Below are 14685 nucleotides of genomic sequence, written 5' to 3'. Positions count from 1 at the left end.
CCTATAAGCAAATCTTAAGAACAATGTTAGAGAATCAAGGCGTGCTATGCCAGCATCTGACAGCTCACTTGAACAAAATAAAATCATGAACTTTGCAAAGCGTGCAGCTCTTAATCACTACTAATATGGCTATATTGTGATGAATAAGTAAGATGGAAGAAAGATGTATTATATAAAAAGAAATATCCTAATCAGTTTCTTTGAATATAGGGCCATCTGATTTCAGATAACAAGGCCTGTATAGCCAATGAGTACCTCTCAGATGACTCCTTTGTACCAGATTTGAGGGTTAATTTTTTGGTTTCACTTTTTTAACAGAACTGAGCATGAACCAATACCATAAATGACATGCATAATAGCTTTCAAGGTCTTTTTGGCGTTAAAAAGTGATTAATCAATAGCCTGCAGATCAACCTCTCAATCTATTTAGGACTACTTAAATGTCAGGGTAAACTAAAAAGGATCTGCTGTGGACAGCCCTTAAAAGTGGATTTATAAGAAATCTAAATTCAGCTGTTACAAAAGGGGAAAAAAAAATTAAAAAAAAAAATCACTCAGGTTAAAATGTACTAAACAGCTGTAAATTGTATTTCAGCTAATACCTTAAACAACCTTTCTACCCTCTTGTCTAGTTTCAGAATTCAGGAGTTGCAATGGAGGAGGTTCTTCATTAATTTACAAAACAAATGAAACAAGGCAAGAGAAGAAAGACAGGAGAATGAAATTTTCAGTTGTATTCTGAACCAAATATAAAGCTCAAGTCCCAGTTGAAGTACTGTCCTTACAGATTTTATGAATGCAAGAATAAGTTAGTAGAAGCCACATTTGGATATACCAGACAAAAATAAAGGACAATGAAATACTAGATTTCCCTTTCCTCCCCTGTGTCCAGGTGCTCTTAGTTTCAGGCAGAATAAAAGCAAGCTTCCTTGCCCCAATCCACACACACAAAGGCTGTGCAAAGACCATGCAAAAAGCTGCACAGTAGAGGATGTTCTCTCTCTACCCTTGAGTCTGAACTCACAATTTGCTGAGATTCTTAAAAAGAAACATGGTACACATGGCGTAAGCCCTCTAATTTCTTGAGAGGGAAGTACTGCTATGAAACTGGCTGCCAGGTATGTTTGAAGGCTATGGGCAGTTGTGGTTGTGACATACTGTGGAGTACTCCTTGTCCAGAATCTCACCTGGAGATCTTAGATAGAGATACATATTTTAAGAATAGATTGCACAGGAAAGAAACACTGCTTCATTTAAAATTGTTTTGAAAATTAAAGTAACTAAAAAAAAAGAAAAAAAAGAGTATCAGTGAATAATAGATTAAAAACATTTTGGAGTGCTACGTGCCCCAAGAGTTGATTAAACAACTAATTTCTTTTAATGATTTGCTCCTACACATTTACTGCATCTCTGTATCTACTAGGGAAACTATACTGATAGACGTTTTAGTGTAGGACAGCTTTAAAACCTGGCTCTCAGGCCACACGAACCAACACTTAAGAGATAACCAAGGAAGATCTGCAGAGTTCCAGATATTTCCTCCTTGTTTTGGATTTAACTTTGCAGCAGCGAAACAATTTTCCTTTGTACAGACTATACCATGCACTCAGGCTCTTCTAGAGCAAGGGTTTACAAGAGAGTTTCCTTAAGGAACTTGTTTGTTCAGCAAGTTGATTACATCCTCAACCCTTGAGCAAATATGGTGTTAGCTGCCATATAAGATTACTCATGCATTTCAACTAACTACTACACATATGAATTTTCTACACATTTAGCAGCTCCTACACAAAAAATTTCATGGCTCAAGAATGAGATATTTAAAAACAAGAACAAAACCAGAAAACCAACCAGCCTCTTGTTCAACCAATCCATGTGATCATAGGTGAGAGATCCTCCAAAGTCTTCTGTTAGTTGGCATGGTTCTATGTATCGAGTCAGCTTGTTAGCAGATACTAAAATAACCTGCAATAGTAAAGAAATTTTAGGTACACTTGTAAGTTATGCTATATTTTTCCCTAAGTACCAGAGAAATTGTGTTAAGTGGGCCCAGAGGCACTGAGCCGATCTTACTCTGATTCAGATATAGCGACCTTTCTTTCTTTTTTTACTGGTAAATGTTTGAATGAAATATAGCTCGTTGCAGTTAAAGTGGGCCCAAACCAGACAGGTAATTCTGATATGCAGTGTGTATCTCATGCATAAATGTAATCTACACTGTCATCGACACTGCATGGGAAAAATAAATGTTTATTGGGTATTTGTTTTCTTGGTGATAAATAATGCTTCGTGATCAAGTTATACACCACATAATCTATTTTTAGTGAATATAGTAGCAGGATGTCATACAGCAAAGCACTTAGTATTTTTATGACTCTCTTGCAATACTTCCAGTCCCAGAGGTGAGTTTTTGCCATAAAAGTTAAGTGCTTGCATTTACTGTGCAAACACGCACAGCAAGAGTTGGCTCAACCATACTCTTTCTAAGAGTAGTCAAATTCAAAACTTAGTATGCTTAAAAGCCTGAGTCATTTGCCAAGGAGACAAATCCAGTTCATCAACTTCTCAGGATATGAAGGAAAACACAGGTCAACTGCTAGTCAGAAGACGAACTTCATCCCTTCATTTCTGAATTAGAGAAGCTCCTGGCTGAGCCTTATTCATATAAATTTAAACCAAAAGTTGGCTGCACAGGTTGCTTTGATGCACAATATGCTACACCTGGAATAACTCCTGTGGAAAAATAACGAATTCTCTATGGAAGCAGACATGTTAGCAATAGAGTCAGAAAGAAGCGTGGAAAAAAAAAAAACAAACCAACCAAACAAGACAATTTTGAGAACCCAGATCATGCATGTATTCTTACAGGTGGCAAGAATATTGGGAAAGAGCCAACTGGAAAGAGCCTTCTACTTCTAGTCCAGCTCTTTGGTCCTGCAGACACTGGAAGACAGAAAACCAATCCTAAACTTAAAGGTTTTCTCTTTACTATTACCTCAGGGGTTTTGTCTTCCACTAGCTCAGGATAGTTCAGAGCTGTTTAGATCACTAAACCAATTTGATGGGAGTAAAATTAACGAAAATACTATGTTCCTAAGACATATTTTGAGCCAATCAAAAGCCATTCAAGTCAAGAACCCCTGGCCAGTTGTCTGTCTCCATCCTTTGAAGTTTTTCAAATGGATACAGCCCTGGGTAACCTGGTCTAATCTCTGCTTTGAGCAGTAAATTGGACTAGAGACCTGTAATCTCAGAGATGACCCTGCTTTGAGCAGGAGGTTGGACTACATAACTTTTGAGGTCCCTTCCAATTTGAATTGCTCTTTAATTTTCAACTCTTACAACTCAAGAATCCATAGTGGTTTGAACAAATGATCTAATATTTACTGTATGGGAACACCTTCCAGCAACATTCAGCAAATACAGACTACTCTCCTGTATTCTGTGTAGCTGCCATAAATGAAATTATCTTGCAGTTTCTTCTGGCTTAAGCCCCAGATAACTTTAGGTCCAAGAAAAATAGTTTGTGTTTCTTCCTTCTTTAGGCACAAATTTATATTTTAGGTCTTTTTAAAATTCTCTTTTCATCTCTAGGAGTTCATAAAAAAGGAAAAAAATTAATTTACTCAATTAGGATATTTTTGGTATGGAAACTGAAGTAACCAGGGCAGCTGGTTCACATCACTGAAATACTAGTTCTAAAAAGTAAATTGCCTGAATAAAAGGAGGGACTGCATTGAGACCATTTATTTCTGATTATTTTTTTTTTAAACTAATATCCTTCAGGAAGAATCACAGGCAAGGGATGTGCTTTACAAATGTGCACCAGGGAAACATTTAATTTTTTTTTTCTCCTGTAAAGCAAAACCTGCCTGTAACAGATACATGAGAAAACAACCCTCTGATGAAAAAAAAAAACAAAAAACAACACCCTAAAAATGAGATTCATCAATGAACATAAATTTCTTTGCACCTGATTAGAGAGATTATGAAAAATAAAACCTTCCCACCTCAAAAGTAAGCCTTGATGTAACTCAAGACACTGCTCCAAACCCATTCATCTTCTAGGGGTTTTTGTTTTGTTTTTTTTTTGAAGAAGTTTCTTTCTTAACCTTTTTATTGACTGTTCTTTTGCTAGACCTAAACTAGTGTCAGTGCCAACACAAAATCCTCACCATGCTTTAATTTAGTAACTTTGATATTTTTAGGTGTAAAAAGCACAATTTGCCTTCCCAAAGCTTCTGAAATACCATTTTTAGCAGCTACTACAGATTAATAGGCCGTAAGAACATACACCAAGAAAAAACATTATTTAGGGATAATTTAATAAATTTTTTTATAAAATCAAAATAACCTCTTGAAAAGCTGCCAAAAAAAAACCAACCCCATGTACTGCAGTCTTGTGCTTCAACCACAAAATTCCCTTATCTCTCAAGAGTGAGACTACAGTTACTTTTTCTAGAAACACAATTCTGACCCTTGAGACAGTGTCACTAACGCCTATCTCTCACAATAAAAGTGCTTTGAGTACTGTCTGTACAAGGCTGATCTACATCACTTGATGGTTTTTACAATTATTTTTATTGATCATCTCCAATGAAGAAGTATCAAGATCAGAGGGGAATTCTGGATATTCAATAGAACATGTGCTCCCAAAACGTTAAAACACATCCATCTGAACTTTCTTTCTTGTGTGAAAAAACTAAAAAGCTCTTTAATGCAAATTTCAGAGTCAAACCCAGAAGCTACTGAAATACAGGATGCTGTAAAGTTTCAGTAACAATGCAGTTTCTTTTCTTTATTTCACAGCAGCCACATTACTGAACCTAAAAAGGAGCAGTTATTTCTAAAAGAACACACATGTCCCTTGATAACAGAAAATTTTAAAAAGTAAAATCTAAGCATATTATTCTTCTGAGAGAATTAAAATGGCTATACTAATCTTTGTATCTTAGCATCAATAGTAATACATTCCAGCTCTGTGATAAATTAAAAAAGTTATCTAAAATTGAATGGTAAAATTATCAGAACAAAAACTTTATACTGGGAAATAGTTACCAAAGCACTGTAAGGGGACTAAATCCTATTTTTAATCCCAGGAGTAATAACATCCTAAAAAAAATGAGATTTAGTTTAAAAGAATAATTGGTGTCATCTCTTAGGAAAGACACAAAAAAAAAAAAACCCCAAACAAACAAAAAAACAACCAGAAGAAAATAATATTATTAACTTGCATTTGCACAACACTGTAAACCTAAAAATACACTGAATTTCACATAACAGAAAAGTCAATTCTGACAAAGTAATTTATTAAAAAGGAGAAAATAATTCATTACAGAAATATATCTATACTGCTTATAATTTGTTAGTCTGGGGGATTTGTTTGGGGATTTTTGTTGCGGTGTTTTGGGTTTATACTTATTTATTTTTACACTTCAAGCAACCTAATATCCAACAACCGAAAAGTCAGACTAAGTTCCCAGTCCCTGTAGAGAATTCATACGAGGTATGCTCAACTTCTGCGAATTTTATATGGACTGAAAGTGCATTACCAACACATGCCACAGTTTCTCATTTGTCTTAAGTAACCCTCGTGATCATGTGGGTACCAAGCATGAAATTAGATGCTTCTTTAGAAAAAGAAAAAATACTAAGAATAACAGAATGCATATATTATACACAGTATTAGCTGTTTGACATTATGAAAGTGACAGAAATGCAACTAGTGACAAGAACATTTATGCATACAATAATATAAATGTTTAAATTCTGTTCCAATTTGTTACACTACAGTGCCAATGACTACAAATGTATCTAAGAGTATATTAAGGTATTTACTCAATATGAAAAGAATATCTGCCTCATTACTCATTTTAATAAACTAGAATAAAAATATTTAATGTATTTTTCATTTAAGTACTGCAATGTGAGAATCTGTCATTCCCAAACTTTTTTTTTTTTTTAAAGAACATTAATGAAACATGCTAAAAGCTGATGATACTTATTTGATTGCTGGTTGATAATTTCAGACAAATTAAATTTAAACGGGCATAAGCAGAAGTTCCTTTGTTCATTTCCCAAAAGTTCTGCCAAGGAACACAGGGAAGCCTAGATAGCTCTTCCCCTCTCACAGCCTGGTTGGTACACATAAAATGTTGAATTTTTATAAAGTCCTTTAGGCTCAATATTAAAGCTGTTTTCTCAGTGGATTGATTCTTGATGATTTGTTATGCCAGCAGCTTACACATCCAAACAGCTTTGGAAAAATACAGGGAAAGCTTCAACGCACAAGGCAGAGATTTATGAGAACAAGTCTGCACTTCAGCCTGTGCAGAAATCCAAACCAAAGAATGCCTATCTTCATTTTTCACACTACACTGAAGGCATCTGTTGCCAGAAAACCAGCAACTTTTTATTAGTATTATTATTTAATTATGTTTAAATCCTAACTGTTTTCTAAAGCACAATCAGCATTTGGTTTTGGGGGTTTTGTTTGGTTGGATTTTGTGGTTGTCTTGGGGGTTTTCTGGTTTGGTTTTTTATTATTTGAAAGTTAGCTGTGCTTATTCTCCAGCAAACTGAGCTGCTGAAAAAACTTAACTACAACCTGAACTACTCTCCTGGTCATTTTTCAAGAATAACTATAGCACCTTTAACAGACTAAACATAGCTGCCCATATATCTGGTCTGATAGCGACTCATTGCCATGGAACTGTAAAGCAAAGATTTCCTCTTCCTGAGGAGGATAATCCTATTGTTTGATGATAAATATTATTTTAATCCAGTTTTGAAATGCTGTTTGATTAAACACTGAGTAGGATAGAGTGTTATTTGTTAATATGGAACACTAATCTATACAATGATCATTTACTTTAACATTACATCAAGAAACACAAGCTAAATATTTCCGTGGCCAGTATCACACAGAAATCTGGCATACTGGAAACCTAAGAGCAGCTAGCAGAAGCTAGATATACAATAGATTTAACTCTACTCCCCAGTAACTACCTTCCTCATTTTCAAGCATTCACAGTTTTGCCCATTCATTCACCTTCCTCTCCAGGGCTCATGATAATTAGCACACTTTTTGCCATCCCAGAGAAGAGACTAATGAGCACACACACTTCTTTAGGGCTGAATTCAGAACATGACCTAAAAACACAGGCTTACATACTACAGCTCCACAGAGACAATTCCCTGATTTGGCAGAGGTTTTTAAAAGAAAGGACCATCGCCTTCAGTGCTAAAACAGCAGCAAGGACACATTCAGATGAAAAGAGAGATGCATTTAAATAAATATATTTTTCAGTAAAAAAAATTGGAACTCCCATACACATTTTGGGGGAAGTCCATAAAAGCTACAGATTTTGGTGCCTCAGTATTAAATAATGGACTGGATGATCTGATACAAAAATAAAATGCTTCCTACAGAGTGTGGTTCATTCTGTGGAGCAATACTCTGATTATTAGCATTGTTAAAAGGTAAATTGGGGATTTCCAAGTAGAATACTGAAAGATAAGCTATAAGGATACATGTAGTAACAACAATTAATTTCAAAATACAGTAACAGCATAAAAACCTCTTATAGTAACAGTAGAAAGCTCTGGGCCACAGTGTGTTTTCACTAGCACCAAACAACAACAACAAAAAAAGCACATGTAAGTGGTGGGGATTTTTGTATTTTGGAACACAAAATTGCTGTAACCACCTGACAGTTGTTTAATCACTTCCAGAATAAAAAGAATTAGTCTAAGGAAGATAACTATATACCTGGGTATGTACCACTGGCATGGGTAGACAGAGAAAAGTTACTTTATTTGAATTGTGGACTGATATGAAAAATTGTGGTCTTATCACATTGGATTTAGCATTTCAGTTGTTTTATTAAACTGTTTGCTAAGCACTTTTAAACTAATGACAAGATCTTACTAGCTATTTTTCATCTACATAACACGGAAAAAGCCAAGTCAGCTGGCTTTTATTCCTTTCAAAGGAATTCTGATATGCAAGTATATAGACCATAAACAGATTAATATGCAGGAAATTTTCACAGAAAAATGTGAGTTTTACGTTTCTGTGCTCTCTGTATATTGATGATTTGACATTAGAGACTTGAGATTTTCCAGAGCAGATTCTGACATACAATCATATTTCTGACACTATTACTAGACTTAAGAGTTGTTAGCTGCTACAGTGCAAGCATACAGCATTTAGAACTACTCAGACTTTGCACTTTAGGACTATCACGATCCTTCTGCTATATATTCTGATTTTTCCAACTAATTCACACTAGTTTACCACCTTTTTTTTTGTTTTTGACAAAAACAAAAGTCAGTCTGTGGGCAATATTACATTTTGTACAAACTTGCACATTTCTTATGCTTTTATGGTACACATTTTCTTCCAGTTATCCTACTTATCTTCATATGCAAATCTCGCCATCAAATACAACACACTACACACATCACTATGTACAGTATATTAATTAAGAAGCAAAAAGCAATGCCTCCCAGCCCTTCATAACAGAATAAGAAATTTTTATATTTAAACCCTGTTCTTCATTCATTTAAAAACATTAACAGTATTAAGTATTACAATGTAACATACACAAGATTTCAGTGGAAAGACACCCTTGGAACAGTTAAGACAGCTCTCCTGTTATGAAGCATGGGCACAGGACCAGAAAAAACAGCTTCAATGAACACATGAACTGGTTGCTAATAAGCATTTTAGGGAGGAATAAAGGGACAGAAGAAAGCTCTGCTGGAGGATGAATGGGAACTGACCTGAGGCACATCCAAAACCAACACTAATACTAACCAGGAATAAGGATATGCACTTTTACCCAGCTGAATCAGCCCACCTCTTTATACTTATCCGCCCAGTAGCCTTTTGATCTCTGTTCCCACATTTACTTTCATTGCTTTGCAACTCATCATCACCACATCTCACTCTGAAGCAGAGGATCTCTGCCTTTGAACAGAAAGGAAGGCATTGTGCTTAATGGATTCACCTGGCAATAGTAAGCAAGGTATTAAAAGTAGATCAGGTAGCAGGAAATAGGAGGTAGATGTGATGCCCCACTAGAAATTACAGGTATACAACATTTACTTCAAATGTATAAAATTACACTCTCAAGTGAATCAAAATATTTAATATTTTGATTTAAATTTTTAGACTGTATTTATTTTGTTGATGTGAAAGCAATCTTGGATTTTCCCTAATAGTTGTGCAAATGTAACCAACGATTCAAAACACAAGTTGGGAGTTGCTTTCTTTTTACTGCCAGTAACCTACAATTATGCAGCTGCAGATGAGGGCATGAGTTAGAGGTTTCTATAGCCTTATCAGTGCCCTGCCCTCAAATCAGGAATAGAACAAAGATAAACTACCGTCTCAAATATTATTTGGAGTGCAGAGAAGTTGGGTCATTTTTATTAAGCCAGTTTTCCTAATCACAACCAAGTAACAGATAACCAAGAGTTAATGAATGGTCAAGAACACAGGCTTGCCTAATGACAAGGGTGATTCTTCATTATCTAGGAAAGCACAAGATTTTTTGCTACTGTCCTCTCAGCTTTCCCTGTCCTTTAATGAAGAATACCATTTAATATGAGTTATTGCACATTTTAAAAAAAGACAACACACACACAAGAAAAAAAAAAACAACCTCCAAGAAAGTGCAAGATACTAGGAAGCACTAGGGTGGTATCACACAGTCTCTTTAGAAACATCTGTAGTAACTCTGTACTAAGTTGGCTGGGAGTGTTGATCAGCTGAAGGATAGGAAACCTCTACAGAAAGGGATCTAGACAGGATGGAAGGATGGGCTGCGAGCACTGGCATGAGGTTCAACAAGGCCAAGTCCGGAGTCCTGCACTTGCGCCGTAACAACCCCATGCAACACTACAGGCTTGGGGAAGACTAGCTGGAAAGCTGCTCAGTGGAAAAGGACCTGGGGGTGCTGACTGACAGAGCTGAACATGAACCAGCTTGCGCCCAGGCAGCCAATAAGGCCAACAGTATCCTGGCCTGTTATCAGCAATAGTGTGGCAGCAGGGCCAGGGTAGCTATCAGCCCCCTGTACTGGGCACTGACAAGGCCACACCTTGAATTCTGTGCTCAGTTCTGGGCCATTCACTGGAATAGGTCCAGGAAAGAGCAACAAAGCTGGTGAAGTGTCTGGAGAATAATTCTGATGAGGAATGGCTCAGGAACTGGGGTTGTTTAGTCTGGAGAAGAAAAGGCTCAGGGGGACCTTACTGCTCTCTACAACTACCTGAAAGGAGGCTGTATTGAGGTGGGGGTCAGTCTCTTCTCCCAAGCAACAAGAGACAGGACAAGAGGCAAGAGCCTCAAGCTGCACTGGGGAGGTTTAGATGGGGTATTAGGAAAGATTTCTTCACAGAGAGGGTGACCAGGTATTGGAACAGGCTTCCCAGGAGAGAGGTGGAATCACCATTCCTGGAAGCGTTCAAAAACTGCAGAGAAGAGGGCCCTCAGTGATAACAGTTTAGTGGTGGCCTTGGCAGTGCTGGGGTAATGGCTGGACTTGATGATCTTAAAGGTCTTGTCCAACCTAGTTTATTCTATGATTCCATGATGAAAATTCAGCTACTAGCTGTTATCCTCTACTCACACAAACTGCATCTGCCCATGCATCAAGCCAAGATAGGGAGAACAAATCTGAAGTTTTCCTCCTGCTTAGGAAGCAGCTGCCATGTTTTAGTGCTATGATTATTTTTCTTGTGAAATGATATCTCACTATTTCTCTTACAACTGACACATTTTGATATATGTTTACATGAAATGTATCTCTAATACTTGCATTATTTTCTTACTCCTAAAACTTCAGAACTATAAATTTAAGAGAATCTTAGGTTAAAATTTTGGGTCAGAGAGAAATGTTTATGGTTCAGTAACAAAAAAAACTAGTTCAGAAACAGAAACCAAAATGTTTAGTTACACAACTCCTATGTTCTATGCCAAGAACGCCAACATCATCATTGGCACAGAACATGATTCATAAAATTACTAAGCTTACTAAATTTCATTACAGTATTATCATTTAATGTCTGTTAGCCAATCCGTAAAGTCAAACAAAAGTATCCTTCTGTTATCATAGCCATGTAAAACTATCTCTACTTTGTTAACAGATTTTCTGTAGGGTTCCTGCTTATTTGTCTAGAAATAGATTCTAGCTGAGTCATATTAAAGAAAAATCCAAGAAGAATCTTCTAGAGGACTAATTTCCAACCTCGCAATAACATGATGTATACAGTAACAACCACTGTATAAAATTTAAAGGCTTCCTGAACTTGTTCAAGGACTGTATTTATGGGTGTGCAGATGGGAAAAGAGAGCCTAAATCAGATTAGGGAATGCTAAGGATGAGGATTTACCTTTATTACTGCCCCTTTCTGGGTTTTAGTGTTTATCTTATGTCCGGAAAACGTCTGTGTAAAACTGAATTCAGCAAACTTAAGTCACTTTCTAAACACAAGCTCTTAAATCACCCTTTTGAGTACAAATGGTTGGTCAGTCTTTAATTCTCATCTTGGAGATAAGATAAACAATAGGCTAGTTTATAAAAGGTGGACACCACCACACTCATGTTTTTTCATTAAAGAAGCTATGACTAAGCTGCTACATGCTGAACTTCAAAATGAAAGGTAATTTAACCATACGGCCTTGCCAGTCTCCTCGAGGGATTCAGGTGAAGGGACAGAAAAACATCTGTGAAACCCAAGAGACTTTAAACTGCAATGCAAGTCATAAGATTATCACAGTTGGAACCAACAGTAGCAAACTTTCAGGCACTTCAGTACCTTTATTAGTGAATATCTTGCTGGCTGCAGACTTTCAAACACACAATTGGCTGTTCAGAGATTCTCTGGATTGCTATGCTGAACTTGGGCTACTTTCAAGTCGGAATTTTAAGAACTACTCAAAAAGAAAATATGATATTCATCTGCAAGATAACCTGAAGGCAAATGTGCAGGATATCCTTACTTACAGGGCTCTAAAGCAAATTACAAAAAAAAGATGTAATAAAAGGAATCTTAAAGAAAAAAAAAAACAGAACAAAAACCCAAAAACCAACATAAAAAGGTTTCATCATTTGACTGAAAATAGGAATATTACCCTTTACCGCCACACTTCTTCACAGCACTTCCACATGCAGGAACTGTTTCCAGAAATGAAACCACCTATTCTAGGTAAAATCTGATACGGACTTAAGACAAAATTCATATGAATTAACAGCATTATGTCTAGATGGTTTTAGGTTTATTTTACTTAGCAGTTGCATAACCTTTCAGCTACCACCTTCCAATTCTCATTTTCCCTAGATTTTCTACAGGAGTATGCAAGAATTTTATAATGTCAACATCAGAAAGAATTACACAGCATCGGACAAGGCTGCAAAATGCTTTTCTATTCAATCTCTTTTTAAGAGCTCTGTTGTACAAAATACGTCAACATTTTAGTATTTGATGAGCACAGCGGGCTTGCTGTAGGTCAAACTATAGATAAGCTTCAAAAATTATTGGCAGGATCGATGATACTGAATTTCCTGAAAACAGAGAAAAAAAAGTAAAAATAAAAAAAAAAAGAGGTTTCAATTAACCTCCCCAGAAGATACAAGAACGGAACTGCTAACATTAGAGTGTAATCTCTTGTACACAATCTGCCTCAAGAGCTAAGAGCAGTATCAGCTATTTGGCAAACTGAAGTGACCTATAACCACCGTTACTAACGTCAACAAACTAAAAAAGAGAACAGACGCATGCAACAACAAGATGTTCTTCAAAATGGTTACTACTGATTTATCAACCCCATACCACATGCACCTCTACAGTCATCCCAGAAGAGTCATGAAAAATACTCATGCTAAAGCCTATGCAAAGGCTTCTTACTCAAAACATATATAACATATATCAAAAAGCTTTTTCCTCTTGCCGAGGAAAGAAAAATGCTACACTTCTCTAATTTGAGAGCTACTTCATTTAATACTCTTATTGAAGAAGGAAAAAGTTAAAATGCCACAGTGGTTTGTTAAGGATATCTACAAAGCACCTGGAATATAACTACTTTCAAGAGAGACACTAATTTCCATGCAATTAATCCAGTATTCCACAAATGGTATATCTGACTGAAACAGAAGTTCTACATACCTCAAAGCCAAGTCTATCTTTTTCTTTCCAAAAACAGAAATGTGTAACCTTCTTATCCCAGAATTCATCTGGCTTTACTACACAAACAAGTGACACCTCAGCTGGAACAACGTTCTGTAAGACAAATGAAAAAAGTAAACCATTCAAGATTAAACCTTCAATTACCACAAAGCTGAATTCCACTTACATGCCATCATTTATTCAAGAACTTAGTTTAATTTCTGTCTGTTAAGTCTGCTGCACCTGCCTTGCATGCCACCTCCATCCCACTTTGAGGAAGACTGCACTAAATTTCATGGCAAAATTGTGTTAAAACTGACAGAAAATCTAATCTCTTTACTCCCAGTTTCTGAGGCTTAAGCATTAGTCTGTGCTACACCAGTAAAAAAAACACATGAGTTATTGGCTAGACTTAATTTATGGCATTTTCCTTAAAAGAAAAAATATGAAGGATAACAAAGCTTTCTACCTATGTAATTTGCTATGTAGAATAAAACGGTAATTATGAAGTAAGAAAAAAAATTGCACACTTTGTCATTAAATCACATGACAAGAATATATCCTATAATTCTCTAGTATGTACTGCTTAGACTAGAAAGAAAGGGTGTAATATTAGTTCATAGGACTATTACAAAGAAAACAGTCCTCTGCCTAAAAGAATAATTTAATCTACCAGGTTGATTTTATGCTGGCACACTGAATGCAGATGAAGGAATAGAGACTCTTGATTACTCAAGTCACCAGCTATAGCAATAAGCAACAGTAATTACAGTACTGACATAAAAGTGACACAGTCCATGGGATTTCTCTTTAATGCCTTATTTAAAAAAATATAATTCTCAAAAAGTTAAGTTTACCTAAGTCAGAAATCACAGCGTTTAAAAATAAAGAAGATATTTCATTCTTTAATGAATATACAAAAACTTTCTGCCACACAACATCCTTGTCTCTAAATTGGAGAGACATCAATTTGATGGATGGACCACTCGGTGGATAAAGAACTGGCTGGATGGCCACACACAAAGAGCTGTGGTCAATGGCTCAGTGTCTGGGTGGAGACCAGTAACAAGTGGTGTCCCTCAGGGATCAGTGTTGGGACCGGTCTTGTTTAACATCTTCGTCGCTGATACGGACAGTGGGATTGAGTGCGCCCTCAGCAAGTTTGCCGATGATACCAAGCTGTGTGGTTCAGTTGATACGCTGGAGGGAAGGAATGCCATCCAGAGGGACCTTGACACGCTTGTGAGGTGGGCTGATGCCAACCTCATGAAGTTTAATTATGCCAAGTGCAGGATCCTACACATGGGTCAGAGCAATCCCAGGCACAGCTACAGGTTGGGCAGAGAAGAGATTCAGAGCAGCCCTGCAGAGAAGGACTTTGGGGGGGGCTGGTCGATGAGAAAGTGAACATGAGCAGGCAGCGTGCGCTTGCAGCCCAGAAAGCCAACCGTATCCTGGGCTGCATTAAAAGGAGCGTGACCAGCAGGTTGAAGGAGGTGATCCTGCCCCTCT

General features: G+C 36.7%; 1 protein-coding gene across 4 annotated transcripts in view; it reads right to left on the bottom strand.

Moving 5' to 3' along the window:
• Window positions 1–14685, bottom strand: part of SESTD1 (SEC14 and spectrin domain containing 1) — a 65520-nt gene that overhangs the window by 26046 nt on the left and 24789 nt on the right. For all 4 annotated transcript variants that reach the window (XM_057411670.1, XM_057411667.1, XM_057411668.1 and 1 more), the window contains 2 exons: window positions 13174–13287; window positions 1849–1962 (listed from right to left, as the gene is read on the bottom strand). In XM_057411670.1, the coding sequence (XP_057267653.1) occupies window positions 1849–1962; window positions 13174–13287 (228 nt within the window). The remainder of the gene's footprint in view (window positions 1–1848; window positions 1963–13173; window positions 13288–14685) is intronic.

The sequence above is a fragment of the Pezoporus wallicus genome, unplaced genomic scaffold, assembly GCF_028554395.1.
Source record: "Pezoporus wallicus isolate ANWC-B61680 ecotype Strahan unplaced genomic scaffold, APGP_CSIRO_Pwel_v1 contig_6732, whole genome shotgun sequence".
Classification (NCBI taxonomy): Eukaryota; Metazoa; Chordata; class Aves; order Psittaciformes; family Psittacidae; genus Pezoporus; species Pezoporus wallicus.
Note: the sequence above shows the minus strand (reverse complement) of the source record. Positions and strands in the feature narration are given on the sequence as shown.